Source organism: Equus przewalskii, chromosome 1 (assembly GCF_037783145.1).
Source record: "Equus przewalskii isolate Varuska chromosome 1, EquPr2, whole genome shotgun sequence".
Classification (NCBI taxonomy): Eukaryota; Metazoa; Chordata; class Mammalia; order Perissodactyla; family Equidae; genus Equus; species Equus przewalskii.
In genome coordinates this window covers 2,585,496-2,601,611 of record NC_091831.1, presented here as the reverse complement: position 1 = coordinate 2,601,611, position 16,116 = coordinate 2,585,496, and the positions used below count along the sequence as shown (strand labels likewise).

Genomic DNA, 16,116 nt, shown 5'->3' with positions numbered 1-16,116 from the left:
CCATGCCCAGGAGGAGGCCGCCTCTGCAGTTCTCACCCCTCAGGCTCCTGTCCTCTTCAGCCACTAGGAGGTACCAGCGGGAGACAAAAAGGCAGGAGAGAGAGGTCAGGTTCCTCATCTCTCCCCCTGCCTTTCCTGTCCCCCTCCCAGAGGACAAGCCCATGGGCACTTATCTAATCACCTTCTGATATTTCCCACTGGCGGCACGAGACCCTCCCAGTGGAAGGGACGGGATACTCCACTGTGGACTGGGCAGGCTGAGCTGACCCGGCAACGAGGCAGCAGGTGCATCAGCCAGACTACCGGAGATGTCTACCCATCACTAGGAAGGGAGGGCTTTGGGGCTGCAGGGAACTCAAGAGAAAGAACTGAACCTCCGACAGGTTTCAGGAATGCTGAAGCTGGGGGAGAACAAAGTGAGTATCCTCCAAACCGAAGAGCTGGTACTAGTCCCGAGAGCATCGCCATGAAACGGATGTGGGGCAAAGGTGGTATTCTCATTTCACTTTAGTTCAATAGGCATTTATTCTCAACTAACAGCATAGCTGCTAGAGCCATAACAAATCTGGACGCACTGCAAGATAATTAGGAAATAATTCAGGCCTTCGTGCGAATCTCTCAGCAACGCTAACAGAGTGAGAAAAAGGGACTTTGTCCTTATCTGTTGAACGATGAGTGGCTTAGCACTTTTGGCAGCTCGGTATCCTGCGCCCCATAGCTGCCTAACACTATTAGCTCCACTTCCACGCCTGATACCCCGAGTAAACACACACGCACAGGCACCACTAAACCTAACAGCATTTAAATGTGGCTGCTATTTTATAAAATGCATTTATTTCATTTGCCTCTTGAAAAATAATGGGTATCAGATGGAATGCTTAATTGTTCCATTTTAGACTAATAACAGGTATTAATATATTCAAATGTATAATGACTCATAGTTGAACGAAATGTGAAAAACAAAATTCCACACCAGGAGCCATCTCCCCTAGAGCTTGTAATAATTAGAGTCAAATTATTGGATGAGGCTTGTTGGTGGATGACCAGGCAGGAAAAAATGCCACTTGCTCACGGCTGGAGGTCATCAACTCTGATGCTAATCGCTAATTAATCCCTCAGAAACACCTCCTGACCTAATTGTTTTACTGCAAACAACACAATTTGGGTGGGTGGATCTTAACAAATTAGAAGTTATACACTTAAATGTCAATTGTACCTTGCAACAGTAAGTTGAGAGTTGAGGTCATTTGCAAATCTGTAAGATCCAGGTTAAAAATATACTTGTTTAAGAAAATCTCTTCCTCCTTTGATAAGAGGAAGCAAGGTTAAAACTCCTCTTGTAACTACACATAATTTTATCATCACATATCTAAGTGGGGCAGTCAGGGCCTCCATAGCAAGCTGAGGGAAGACAAAATAGCTTGATTTATTAAATCTAAATCTATCAGCTATTTCTGGTTGTGTTTGTTAAGTTTTGAGGCTCAATTTTCCACCTTTCTGAGTATAAAATGAGATCCATGTTAGTAGTGCACTGATCTATGACCCAGTAATGCAGGTCCCTGTTGTTAGATTAATTAGACAGGGAGGCCATTAGACAATGCCTTGACAACCTACGTAAGCAAAGTGTAATCGAAGCCTATAAAAGCCTCAAGGTCCGAAATTAATCAGAACACTGAGGACAACCCATCTCACACAGCCAACGAGGCTTTAAGCTGTGGCCACACAATCATTTCCTTTCTCTGCTTCCCACCTTCTCTACGTAAGTCTTTCCACGCTCCCACCAGTGGAGCGCCCCTAACCACTTCCAGGTTGCCACTGCCTAATTCTAACTCATTTTTGCTCAGATAAACTCTTCAAAGTTTTAATGCCTCGGTTCATCTTTTACCACTGTCCTCTTCCGACGGTCCTCACAAGCGTCGACCCGGCAGATGACTCAGTGGGCAGTCTGGGGGCACCTCTCCATTTCTCTCAGACTTGGCTTGATTTGATCCAAAGGAGAGACATGGGGAGCAGCTATGCATTGACTGCCCATGAGCTCCTCTCTTCTCAGTCCTACCAATGCTTTGGGAAAAAAGAGGAAGGAACAGTACCCAATTATCTACAAGAAAGTGAGCTAAAGAAAGGAGCAGGAATCCCCTGCGTTATTTGTCTTTTTCCAAACAAATAAAATCACTGCCGTGATAAATTGCGCCTTAGTGCTCCTCCTGGGACTTGTAGGTCTTGTGATATTCCTGAGTTGTGCAGCATCTCCTGTCTCTGAGGAAGGAACTTGGGAGGCAGTTTCCTATGAGGATTTTTTTCTTTTAAGCCTTCTTTCGATACACAAAATATCCCTTTTAAACATGCATGCCACTTGATCAAAGGAGGAAACGAAATCAAAAACCCAATTCTTATTGTCCCTGAATACAGCTAAGTTTTTTAGAGATCCAGTTAAATATGCACCTAGAACATTTTTCTTTCCCAACATCAGTGGACGCAAGCTCTCTGGAGAATGTTCTTGTTATCTTAAGTGAAATAAACATATTAAACCTGTCATCTCTCAATCTTAAAAGACTACTATGAGCTTTGAGCTTTGCAAGAGCAATCTTTGCCATTTCTCTTAGTGCTGTTAAAAGTGTTAAGAAAATTTTTATAATACCGTTTTCTAAAGTTCCAGTCAAATGCCTCTGGATTTGATGAAAAATGTGGGCTGATGTCATCTTGTGTTATATAATGTGGAATCAAAAATATCATTACAAACCTAATAAAACACTCCACAAAAATAGAACAAAGACCCTCTTTCAAGGGGTCAGGATCCCATTTCCCGGCCTTGCAGCCAAACGTGTGCATCTCAGGTCGGGGAGAGCTCCTGATCTCAAATTTCTCCAGCTTAGCCAAGGGAGTGGGGCTTTCCCGACACAGCAGCTAATAAAAAATAGATTACATCTAATCGTAAAGGATCCTTTCTGAAAATGTTAGACGTTCTTCTCTGACTCCCGGGAAACAAGATTTCCACGGGCATCGTCAGAAACAGCTCGTCTCTGCCAAGCATTCCATTCCTCTACAGCTGAGAGGAATCCTTTCTGTCTCCATGCCCGTGACGCCACTGAATTCAAGCATTCCTTCAAATAGACAATGGATGGGTTTCAGCCAAGGCTCTAAAGCGAACGAGTGAGGTGGAAGGAAGCACGCTCCCATTTGGGTACATCTGGTCCCTCAAGTGAGGTTCATAGACATTTGGAACAAAAATTCAAGGCTGGCTAATGACAATGCTGGAAAGGAAGTTTCCAGTGGCTGACGGAATAAAAGGCCTTCTCTGAGTTAATAACTTTACCTAATGCAAGAATAAAGCAGAAGCTGATGTTTCTGCAGAAAATGCCATAAAAACTTAATTACTAAATTCTGAAATAGTGAACACGATTCCTTAAAACTCAGTTTCCAACGTAACCAAGATAAGCAAGCTTCCCTTTCATGTTCACTAGGAATATACAATTTGAACCCTCATGAAAGTGAACGCAAACAGCCCAGCTCTTAGTTACTTGGTGAGGCCTCCAGCTTGCGCTTGTGGGGCGGGTCTTCGATGATCCTGTTGAGGTCCCCGCGGTTCTTGAGGTCCACGGGCTTCTCCCAGACAGACAGCTGCATCGTGGGGTTGAAGAAGAAAACACGGTCGTCGCCCGTCCAGACCACACACCTGTTTGAGGTGAGAAACTCATCTTAGTTACCCTCAAAGATACTTAGTTCAAAAATCATTGATGTGCATCCTAACTCAAAAAGTCCATCATGATTGAAATCAACAGGTTTGCAAAGGTTATTTATGTAAAGTATAAATAATAATGGTCATGTCTGGCTTTTCAGGGTCCTTTACAGATCTTTTGTATTTTTTCTCATTTGATTAACAGGTAGCTATTACCCTGCCCGCCCTTATACCAGTAAGGACACCAAAGTTCAGCAAAGCAAGCAGCTTAACAAGCCCGCAGGAGGTGGGAGTTCTTCCCGGACACCAAGAGTCTCTGTTTTAATGTACTTCCAACTCAGAACCTGAGTGTTCAGGGCGCCTCTGGCCCTGGATTCAGGGACCTAGTAATTTGAGAGTGGTTCCCGGGAAACTTCCCAATTAAGCACAGCGTGTGCAACGGGGTTTCACAGCCACGGAGGATGCACGGTCCACAGCTCACTGCTCGCCAGCAGCAAGAATAGCAATGGGCTGCTTTGATTAGCAACTTCACCCTCCTGCCCCAGCTGGTTTTCAGAAGAGCAATGACTTAAGCTTTGAATTTTCATATATAGGAATCCAAAATCTCTGAAAGAATAATATGCATTTTTAAGGCCCCTTATCTGTGGAAAGCTATCAGAGAGGAAAAAAAATTGAAAAGGAAAAATAGTGAAGAAAAACAAAAGAAAGAGGGACCCCTTCCTGAGGACTGTGCGTGCCTGTAAGGCGGAAACGTGCGGGAATTCAGATCTGGCCTCAAAGCATCCCAAGGCACACGGCCACTCAAGGCCACGAGGCTGGCCTCGGGCTCAAGCTCTGTCCCATGACCGATCTCAGGATGGTGCAGAGAACGGGCCCTGTGCTGGCATCAAGGCCCATTTCTGGTCTGGGCCTTCCAGAAGGTTCCCTCGGGCAACGCCTCTCCCCTCCCTGGGCCTCAGCTTCCCCCAGTGACCTCTGAGGGTCCTGACAGCTCCAGGATTCTCCTTGGTCTCCTCAGATGCTGTGGGAATGGGTGGGAAAAGCCCCTGTGTGCCCAGCCCTCTGGCTGTTCATTTTTTTCGGAGGCAGGACCTCTGACCAATTGGGGGACTGCCTGCCCGGCACTATGTTGGCCTCTACCTCACCCAGTCAGACACACATGGTTGTCTGCTGTCGGTGTGGATCTGGGCCAGCAAAGGCCACTCTGCTTTGCACAGAGAAAATCACTGCCACCCCCGAATCTCCATACCCAACCCAGAGAGACGCTTTCCAGGGGCCATGAACAGGGCTTGGGACAGACTCCTCTGTTAAGGGAACTCTAGGCAGACCACCACCCTTCCCAGAAATGACGTTGAGGTGGTCTGTCAGATATACTACCCCGCCCAGGCCAAGTTCATGAGTGTGGTAGACAGAACGATGGCCCCTAGAGATGTCCACATCTTAATCCACAGAACCTGTGAATGTGTGACCTTACACGGCAACAGGGACTTCACAGATGTGACTAAGCTAATATCTTGAGATGGGAGGTCACCCTGGATCGTCCAGGTGGGTCCACTGTAATCACAAGGTTCTTGTAAGAGGAAGAGGGAGGCAGGAGTGTCAGAGGCAGTGAAGGAGAGGAGAGGATGGAAGCAGACGTCAGACAGACACACAGACACACACACGGGGGAGAGAGAGCCTGGAAGATGCTACACTGCTGGCCTTGAAGACGGAGGAGCGGGCTGAGGAGCGCAGGTGCCTCTGGAAGCTGGGAGGGCAAGGAACACATTCTCCCCCGGAGCCTCCAGGAGGAAGCAGCCCTGCGCACCTTGGCTTTAGTCCTGTGGGACCACGTGGGACTCCTGCCCTCCAGAACTGTGAGATGATCCACGTGTGCAGTTGAAGCCTCTGAGGTTGTGGTAGACCAGTCAACAGAGTTCACCCTTGGTCCCTCTGGGTCCTGGGTGCCAGCATCAAGACCTGCATCCAGCCAGCAGTGATGGCAAAACTGTGCCCGCAGTCACTGGCCATCGCAGGCCTGGTCAACGCAGGTGGAAGAAGACTGTCCTGACTGACACACCTGCCAGCTCTAGACCTGCCCTTGACCTTCAGGTGACCTTGAGAGCTTCCCCTCACCCCATGTGGCCTCAGTTCCAACATCTGGTTGGTGGGAGTTGGAATGCAGATTTGTGTTATTCTAACATTCCTTGGCTAAGAGAAAACCGAAGCCAGATATGAGGGCCCCCACTCTTATCAGAGGCAGGACAGCCCGTGGGCCCACAGGGGCACTGCTCAGGCCTGTGCTTGGGGCTGGAAGTCCAGGGGCAAGACAGGCAAAGTGGAACCGGACCCCCACCCTAGTGGTGGAGTCCTCCTCTGCCCCCAGCGTGCCTGGGCAGGGGGCGCCTCACCAATCCGGCCTGGGAGCTGCGCTCCTTGAGCAGAGCTGAGGAGGAAGCGGGGAGGGCTTATTGAGTATAGAGCTGAAGGTAACTACGCTGTGCTGTAATTATGCACAATTCACCCAGAATTCTGGGCTAGCAGGGACCATAAACCCTGACAGAGGAACTCGGCTCCTCCCCTCTGGGACGGACAGACGCAGCTCTGCTGATGGAATGCTTCCGTTTCAGGCTGGGAGGCCGCGCTCCTCAGCAACACTCAGCGCTTGTTCTTAGGACCCCACTCTCGGCCTGCACCTTTTGAGGACTGTGGGGAGCGGTTTTCTTGTCCTGAAGGCAGGCTCTGCTTCCAGCTTCAACTGGACAACGGCTGTGGTTAATGTCATAAGAAAGAAGCAGACCAGCAGCGCAGGGCTGTCGCAGCAGAGCCTGAGCACCACCCGCTCACGGTGCCATGCCTGGAATCAGCCTTCGGATGCTCAGAGGCGGCCAGCCACCACCCCACACGCAGGCTTCAGGCGCCTTCTTTGACTGGGCTTTGGCTGGAAAAACAGCTCCAAGACCAAAGCTCCTGGCAGCCAGTCTGGCTTGGACTATTTATTTTTTTCATGATGTTTGACTGCATTTGGCATGGCTGGAAAATTCTAGAAGCTTCCCTGGCTCCCTGCCTCCCTGTCTATCCACCTAAGATTTAAGAGCTGCTGTGTGGACCTTTAAGGTCTCCAGGGAGCCCTCCCCTCACCTGTTAGAACAAAGAACAGATTCTGCTGGTCCTGCCGCAGCTGATGGATCCAAGAGGTTCCATGTCCCTGGCAGGAAGTCATCCTGTACCCACGGCTCCTCCGCACACACACACACACACACATCAGTGATTTGGGCATCGAGACTCAGGTGCCAACTGCCTCATCCCAGGGCTGACCAACCTGCTCCCTCCTCTGGAGCCACTGAAGGGAGGGAGCACTCAGCTAGGAGTCTGGGGGCTCGGAGGCTTACCTCTCAGAGCAGCTCTGCCCTCTGGGTCTACAACAACTCAGGCAGTGAATTCATTGCAAGGGTCTCAGTGTCCTCATTTTTTTTTCTTTTTGAGGAAGATTAGCCCTGAGCTAACTGCTGCCAATACTCCTCTTTGCTGAGGAAGACTGGCCCTGAGCTAATGTCCATGCCCATCTTCCTCTACTTCATACATGGGACGCCTACCACAGCATGGCTTTTGCCAAGCGGTGCCATGTCTGCACCCGGGATCCAAACCGGCGAACCCTGGGCTGCTGAGAAGCGGAATGTGCAAACTTAACCGCTGCACCACCGGGTCGGCCCCAGTGTCCTCATTTTTAAAAGAAGGGTGGTGGACTAGGGTCCCCAGATGATTTCTGAAGCCCCTTCCAACTTTTATTTTAGCGTCTATTCTTCTTTTCTCTTAATTTTCCAGTTTGGTGCCAGGATCGCAGTCACGGTCAGTGCTGGTGCCCCCTCCCTGCTGAGCAACCTCACAGCCAGGTGCACCCACCCTCAGCTCGCTGAGCTGGGCTGCCTTGGACTTACACCTGCACCTTCCTTAGACAACTGTGCTCAGCCAGTGGCTGCCTCACTTGGATGCCTCCCCCCCGGGGCAGCCTGCAGCCCCGCATGCCTGCGGGGTGGAGGGTGGGCCAAGTCTATGGTGCAGTTCATGGTCCAGGGCGCATGAGGCTCGGCCTCCAGCTGAGACCACATCCTCACTTAGTCTCTTCCTGCCCTCTTTCCTGCTCCCTGCTCCCCGGGAAGCCCTCCTCCCTGACTCACAGGCATCCAGCGCCATCCCGGACACTGCTTCTGGGGAAGCTGTCTCACGACAAACCCCAAAGGGGAGGAAGGACTAAGTATTCTGAAGACTTTCCAACAGGTGTGACAGCAGGCAGTGTCTGTGCTTGGGACACCTGCCCCACCCCCCCACTCCCTTCCCTAAATGACCTGCACTTTGGTTTTTCAAAGACAAGACCTGATCCCACCAAACATGGCACTGCCACCACTACACTCCCGTGACGATGAGGCCCCAGGCGTCCTTCAGCCGGTGAACGCAGCTCATTTTCTCACGGGTTCCTGGGGTGTTTTTCCTGCTGGTTCCAGGCGATGCTGTTAACTTAAGAAAGCCTTTACATTTGGGGAGGTATTTGACCCAATTCTCCCAGATCCTGGATCTGTTTTGTTAATCACTTGCTGCTTTGGGGATACGCTGACTCTGCAAGCTCCTGGTGCTGCGTCCAGACACCCCCACTCGACATCCCCGCCGCGGGGAAGAGCCAGCACCCAGAACGCCCCAAAGTGGAGGAAATAGTCACAACTCCCCAACTTCCACCACCAAGCTTCTAAAGCAAGGGAAGAGTGGAGCTAATTAGGGACTTAATAGGGGATGATTACCCGGGAGAGAGCAGCAACGACAATTAACACGGGGCACATTTATATCCAGGCTACAAAGAACCCCGTTCCTGTGCCGTGGGGGCGCGTGCGCAATGGAACCAAAGAGCCAGTGGCAGGGTAAATAAACGCGATTCCCCAAGAGAAGTCTGCCCATCCACTTGTTACGGTTGGTTTCAACTAGACCGAGCCAGCTGTAGCATGCAAAATTAATTTTATGTATCATTTTATGCACATTTTAAGTAATATGTATACGTTCCCCTCCTTTAATCACGCTGCATAATTTCTGGATGGCTGCCATAGTCCCTCTTCTCTTTAACTGTCCCCGTATCCCAGAGGATATAATTAGTGCATCAGAGTTATTTAAGTCTGGTACAAAAACATCCACACTCAGCAGCCCCAATATGCAAAGATCTGGATTTTACCAGAAACTGAAAATGAAAACTGGGGTTGCTGCTTTGTTGTACAAAAGGATTCTCACAGCCGCCTTCACAGAGCAAAACCCCAATGTTTATAAGCTCCAAGCGTGGAGGACATTTCTGCTTCTCTCTCTAAGACTGAGCTCAGCGAGTGGGGAGAGGAGGCATGTGCCTCGCCCCCCCCTTCCCCACACACAAAGACACTTTTTGGGTCCATCTCTCCATCTGAATTTTGCCCCTGCATGCCTGACCCAGGAGGAGCATCCTGAGGAGGACAGAGCCTGACATTCACTGGGTCACATCCCCAGGGCCGAGGTCTCTGAATCAAAGAGGCAGCGTCTGTGTGCTTTGCTCTGTTCTCTGTGAAAGATGACATGAGTGAAATCACATTAAAATAGAGCCAGAGCTGCCATTTCAGAGGAATTGCCATGCATGTCTTGTCTTCTTTATCTTCCCAACTGGCCCAAACCACCAATATTCCAAGAAGTAAGGACGAGAATATTCTGTCTGTAAGGAGTGATGAAACCAGACTTTCCTGATGACCGAATCACTAACCAATCAATGAAGTACAAGTCTAGCCTTTGCCTGATGACCAATTCTCAAGCCAATCTATGAAGTACACACCCAGCCTTACCTCATGGAGCGCCAATGAACTCTTCTTTAATGCAAATCAGCTCCTCCTCCCTTTTTCCCATAAAATCCCTGAGCCCCTCTCCTGTAATGGGAACGCTATTTGGGTTTCTACCTGAATCCGTGCTCCCTGGATTGCAATTCTTTGATCCCAAAATAAATGCCTCACTGCCTTGCATTTTGGCTCTTTATTTTCAGGTGGACATCTCCCTCTCCGCATTCTCCCCATCTTTGTCTCCCATCTTTGTCCTGGTCCACAGGGTGGGTTGGGTGAGGGGGCGTGGGGCCTGCAGATACAAAGACTCAGGGAGGAGAGAATAGAGAGCTCCTCCCCACCTTTCCTCCTGGGGTACTGTGATGTCTAGGAAGAAAGAGATATTTGGTCTTCCTCACTGTTGCTGGCACAGAGCTTCTAGAACCCTCGGAATTTCCTAAGTGTTGAGAGCAAGAGAGAGAAAGGCGAAATGGGTGTCTTCTATTATGGGTATCACAAGTCCCTTTCAGCCTCACCTGATTTATGCTAATGAGGTGACTTTTGGAAAGCACCTGAGGATAGAGGCTGTCCCCAGGAGAACCAACCATGTGATCAGAGATTTGCAACTTTCAGTCCCCCACCCCCTGACCTCTGGGAGGGGGGAGAGGAGAGGGGCTGGAGGTTGAGTTAGTCGCCAATGGCCAATGATTCACTCGTCAAGCCTATGTGTTGAAGCCTCCATCAAACCCCAAAGGACGGTTCTGGAGAGCTTCCGGGCTGGTGAATAGGTGGAGATTCCGGAGAGTGGCGCTCTCCCAGGGAGCAAGGAAGCAGCTCGCCCTTCCCCATGCTGTGCCCTATGCATCTCTTCCATCTGGCTGTTCCCGGGTTATACCCTTTTATAACCAGTCGATAATCTAGTAAGTAAACTGTTTTCCTGAGATCTGTGAGCTGCTCTGGCAAATAATTGAACCCAAGGAGGGGGTCATTGGAAACTCCGATGTACAGTAGTCTCCCCTTATCCGAGGTTTCACTTTCCATGGTTTCAGTTACCTGCAGTCAACTGTGGTTTGAAAATATTAAATAGAAAATTCCTGAAATAAACAATTTATAAGTTTTAAACTGCACGCCGTTCTAAGTAGCATGATGAAATCTCGAGCTGTGTGCTCCATCCCGCCTGGGACGGGAGTCATCCCTCTGTCCACTGTGTCCAGGCTGAACACGCCCCCACCCGTCAGTCACTTAGCATTAGGTTCTCAGACAGACTGTTGGTATCCAGACAGTGCATGTGTTCAGGTCCCCCTTATTTTACTTAACAATGACCCCAAAGCGCAAGAGTAGTGATGCTGGTGATTCGGATATGTATGCCAAAGAGAAGCGTAAAGTGCTTCCCTTAGGTGAAAAAGTGAAAGTTCTAGACTTAATAAGGAAAGAAAAAAATGATTGTATGCTGAAGTTGCTAAGATCTACGGTAAGAACGAATCTTCTGTCCAGGAAATCGTGAAGAAGGAAAAAGAAATTCGTGCTAGTTTGCTGTCAGACCTTGAACTGCAGAAGTTTTGGAAAAGGCATTAAATTCGTACAATATGACATTCTGAGAGAGAGAGAGCACATTCACAGAACCTTTATTGCAGTATATGGTTATAATTGTTCTATTTCATTATTAGTTATTGTTGTTAACCTCTCACTGGGCCTAATATAAATTAAACTTTATCGTAGGTAAGTATATATAGGAAGAAACAGTATATATAGGATGCAGCACTACCTGCAGTTTCAGGCTCCCTCTTGGGGCCTTGGAACGTATCCCCCTCGGGTAAGGGGGACTGCTGTCCAGCCAGTTGGTCAGAAGCACAGTGACAGCAAGGTGACTCCCAGTTGGGGTCTGAAGCACACATGGGGGCAGTCTTGTGGGATTGAGCCCTTAACCTGTGGAGTCTGATGCTGTCTCCCCGTAGCTAGTTCCAGAACTGAGTGAAATTGTAGGATCCCCAGCTTGGGTCCAAGAATTGCTAGACGTGTGGAAAACCCACACATCCTGAGTCGGAAGTGGAGGGTGTGGAGTCTTGAGAGCGGGAGACACACACAGGAGCATGTTTTTCTTTACACCCCATGCCTATCCTCCAACCCAACCACCTCTGGCCACAGTGCCCACCATCAACAATGTTTATTTAATGAGGAACACACAGATGACCAGACATTCTGCCTGCCACTCAAGACACAGACAACGACCAGCCACAGAAATGGACTGTTGTGTGCCGGAGCAGCTTGTGCCTGGGGAGGTGCTCCGTGTGCTCCGTGTTGGTTTCAGAGCTCTCCCCTCCAGGATCGGGGAGACTCGCCATCTCTTCTGCGGAGGCTGGCCAGGCTGTGACGTTGCAATGCCATTCTAGACAGACGGTCATCAAGCACACTGGGTGGCGTGGGTGCCACCCAGTGAAAGGACATTTCAGCTGATGATGAGAATTCAACAAGACCTGTGTTCACGTATCTGTGCTTCTGAAGACCATCACTATGTCTCTGAATAACTCTTGAAAGATTTTATCCATCGATCTTTAGTTAGTGCATGTAAACTTATTTTCCAATTTTTAAATAATGAGCAGCATAAAAATGCCAGCAGTGACCAGGGGGAGCAGCGGGGGGCTCCAGCCTTGTGGAGAGAAGACACAAAACCCTCCAGAGGCTTGTTTTCAACATCAGAACACAGCCCAGGACCCCCAGATTGACTTCATGGAACAAAAGCCTTCCAGGGAACTCCATCGGACCATGGCTGAGGGCTTCCAGAAGAATCTGCCTTTATGGAGATTCAAAATGCCACATCCTTCGCTCTTACATTCATCACAGGTCGGGCTTCCTCAAAGCCTGGGGGCTTCTCCCCGCAGTGAATTCCTGAGCGCTGATTTCCCTGCCCAGCCAGAGGGGGACAGAATCACCAACCTGCCTGACAAAGGCGAGGGGCCAGCAGTGGCCCATGGCTGTCTCAGGATTAAAGCAAGGCCACTTGGAGACTAACAACAATAAGCCAAGAGCAGAGCTGGATTGGCGTTGATCAGCAGCACACTTGTTCAAGGAGCGGCCACCTCAGGAGGCCTCGTAAATGTGGATCTAAATGGCAGCCTCCTCATGCACCCGCCTCCATCTGCCTTAACTAACCCTCTCTGACATGTATTTTTACAACAGAATCTCCTCCCCCAACAAGTAATAGCTCACCTGTGCCTTCGTTGACATAATGAAAGGCTCAATTGTGCTAAGAGGATAGAGTGACATTTGGCTTCTCTTCAGTGACTTGTATTCAAAGAAGAGTGCCGTTACGTGGTCTGAGTTCAGTTGGTGCGACTATAGGTCATGTAACTGTACACGAAAAATAGACGTCCTCTGATGCGACCAGCCCCGCGTCTGTCTTCACAACCACAACTTCTAATCACCCTTCTCTCGTTGAAAGGCATTCATATGTATCATGTTTGGGGAAATTTTCCTTCCTGTCTGAAAAAGTTCCACCAACTTCATCCAAGAACACATCTTCCATATGTATTCTTTTAAAGTCAAACATGTCCATATTGAGAAAAATCTAAAGGACCTACTTTTAAAATACTATACTCAATACATTAATAGTGATGAATTAATAAAAAGATGTCATCAATGTCATCAACAGTGCTAAAATGTTGAATAAAGTCAGAATAAAAAGGTTATGTTATGCTCTTAAACATACAATCAGGAGGACCAAGGAGTACAAGGATTTTGAAACAGTAGTCAGCTGCTCAAAAGACTGTCACCCGTGCTTAACATGTACAACAGTTCTCCAAAAGTACATCCCTTTTTGTCTTTAGTGGGCATAGAATTATTGCCCACCCTCCCACCTCCAAGGCAGAAATCTAACAACAGCCACTGGCTTCTCAGTGATGACGCAAGTTACTAACGCGGTAATCACTCAGCGTGGTCATTTAGATAATGCTCCTGCGGCCCCTGCATTTTAACTGCCTTCCCTTCTTAGGATGGAACATGAACCAGCTGTGCTGGGCTGTGGCTCCTTCTGAGACTGTTAGTTTTCTGATTGATGCAGCATTTCCCTCCTCTTTCTTAAAGCACAGTGTTCTCTCTTCCTCAGACTTTTTTTTTTGGTCAGGAAGTTTGGCCCTGAATTAATGTGCGTTGCCAATCTTCCTCTGTTTTGTATGTGAGATGCCCCCACAGCATGGCTTGATGAGTGGTGCTAGGTCTGCACCTGGGACCCAAACCTGTGGACCCTGGGCCACTGAGGCAGAGCAGGCAAACTTAACCACTACACCATGGGGCCACCCCCCTTCCCCAGTCATTTTAAAAAGGACTTTGGGGGCCGGCCTTGTGGCCAAGTGGTTAAGTTTGTGCAATCTGCTTTGGTGGCCCAAGGTTTCGCTGGTATGGATCTTGGGTGCAAACCTGTCACCGCTCGTCTGGCCATGCTGAGGCGGCATCCCACACAGTGGAACTAGAAGGACCTACAGCCAGAATATACAACTATGTACTGGAAGGCTTTGAGGAGAAGAATAAGGAGAAGAAAAGAAAAAGAAACGAAGAAAGATTGGCAACAGATGTTAGCTGAAGTGCCAATATCAAAAAAACAAAAAAAAAAGGACTTGGGTTTGTTATTAATAGATCACTGACATAAAACTTGTACTACACCAATCTTGATTTCTTGGAAAATAATTTAATTCTAAAATCAATGTTCATTTCTTTTTTTTTTTTTTAAAGATTTTATTTTTTTCCTTTTTCTCCCCAAAGCCCCCCGGCACATAGTTGTATATTCTTTGTTGTGGGTCCTTCTAGTTGTGGCATGTGGGACGCTGCCTCAGCGTGGTTTGATGAGCAGTGCCATGTCCGCACCCAGGATTCAAACCAACGAAACACTGGGCCGCCTGCAGCGGAGCGCGCGAACTTAACCACTCGGCCACGGGGCCATCCCCAATGTTCATTTCTTTTAATTTCACAGAAAATAGCTAATTATTTGTAAATCCACAGTTTTTAAAATCATTTTAAAATGCTAATTATTCATTGGTATTGGCATTTAGTGTTATTTAAGCCAAAAGCTCATGGATGTTACACTTGAAGATTTACTTTTGAAATTTTCCCATATCTTCAACAACTCCAAGAAAAACATTTTAATTATCTCCCAATAATAGTGTAGTTTAATTCTCCCAAAATTGCCATTTGGGTAGAAAGCCAAATTATAGGAAAAAAAAAAGAAGAAGAAATAAAAATTTCTTCAGAGACTAAACAATGCTATTCCAGTATTAACATATCTGAAAACAAGATATTTGAAAACATACAGTCATGCGCTGCATAATGACGTTTCGGTCAAAGATGGTGGTCCCATGAGATCGGTCCCATATAGCACCCCACCCTTAAGTGATGCATGAGTGTAGTTCAAATCCCACTGCAGCTCCTGCTGTGAGCCAAGGCCAGTCTTCCATTTTGAGGTGGACAGGATACCACTTTTTATGAAAGTTCATATATGGTCTTCCTCTTCTTTTTTCTTCTTAAAATATTATGCTTCAGACTACGGAATCCTTACAATTTCCCAAAGGTTTTAAGCTAAATGAGTTTCTGAATAGCAGAGTTGTCTGAAGGAATTACTCTGGACTCTCAAACCATCTTTAGTGGTTGAACTGACATGGGTCAAGAGACGAGGACAGGCAGCAGCTCCTCCTCCAATTTCCCCCGTCGTCAGGGCACTGCCTGTGCGTGTCTGCAGGTCTGCGTGTGACACGAACACCTTCAGGCAGGCTATGCATCTGGTCATCTCCCCTGGCAATAGAACAGCATGAGAATCCTACATACTTAAGGATAATTAAGGACCCACGCGCGTGCTTCGGGCATTCCATATGTATCCGGTTAGCTCTCGTGCACAGAACAGCTCCCGCCCAGAACAAGGAGAAAAGCACTCTCTTTCCTCATCACCTAACAGCAATTTATGCAGCTCTCCCGCCTCCCAGTATGCTTTCCACGGAGCAAAAGTGTTAACCTTGAAAAGCAAGTTTCTTCCCTACAACTACATATTTAGGGTCTTAGTCTATCCTGCTGTCCTCCCAAACACTCAATTTCTCCGCTCCAATTTACTAAAAATTGGTGCAGAGCAGTTTCAGCTAAAGGCAGAGGGTGGGAGGCCACCACGTGCTGGCCAACACCGACCACTGACCATACAAAGAAGGCACAGATGCCAGTGTCTCCAGTTGGAGTATGGTTTACCAACATAGGCAGGTGATCAGGGCAGGGTCACAGGGCATGTACAATGAAAACATTAACACAGTCAGAATATTTTGATTTCCATTCTCCATGTTTTGAGTAGATTTCAAAGTTCTTTTCTTTCTAGTGTTGGGATTCCAGAATGACCCCACATAGCTCTGTGATGATCAGGAGGAATCCTTTCTGGGCCTATGTTAGCCCAGCCTGCTTCCCACCCCCCACCCCTGGACCCCCTGCCTACACTGAATCCTCTAGAAGCCTCTAGAAATCCTAAGTTTTCTTAGGAGAATGTTGGTCTGAAGTTAAGGCTCTGGTTCTATAGGCAAAGGGTCTAATTCTCGGATCTGACCTGAGCTGGAAGCCTGGGCCCTCACTCTTCCCTCCCAGGGGGAAGTCCGCTCCCCTAGGCGGGAACAGAGCCCAGCGTTTGAC

General features: G+C 48.2%; 1 protein-coding gene across 1 annotated transcript in view; it reads right to left on the bottom strand.

Moving 5' to 3' along the window:
- The window catches only part of TCERG1L (transcription elongation regulator 1 like), a 223,690-nt gene that overhangs the window by 53,913 nt on the left and 153,661 nt on the right, over positions 1–16,116 (bottom strand). The window contains exon 7 of the mRNA XM_070560987.1: positions 3,519–3,673. Within this exon, the coding sequence (XP_070417088.1) occupies positions 3,519–3,673 (155 nt within the window). The remainder of the gene's footprint in view (positions 1–3,518; positions 3,674–16,116) is intronic.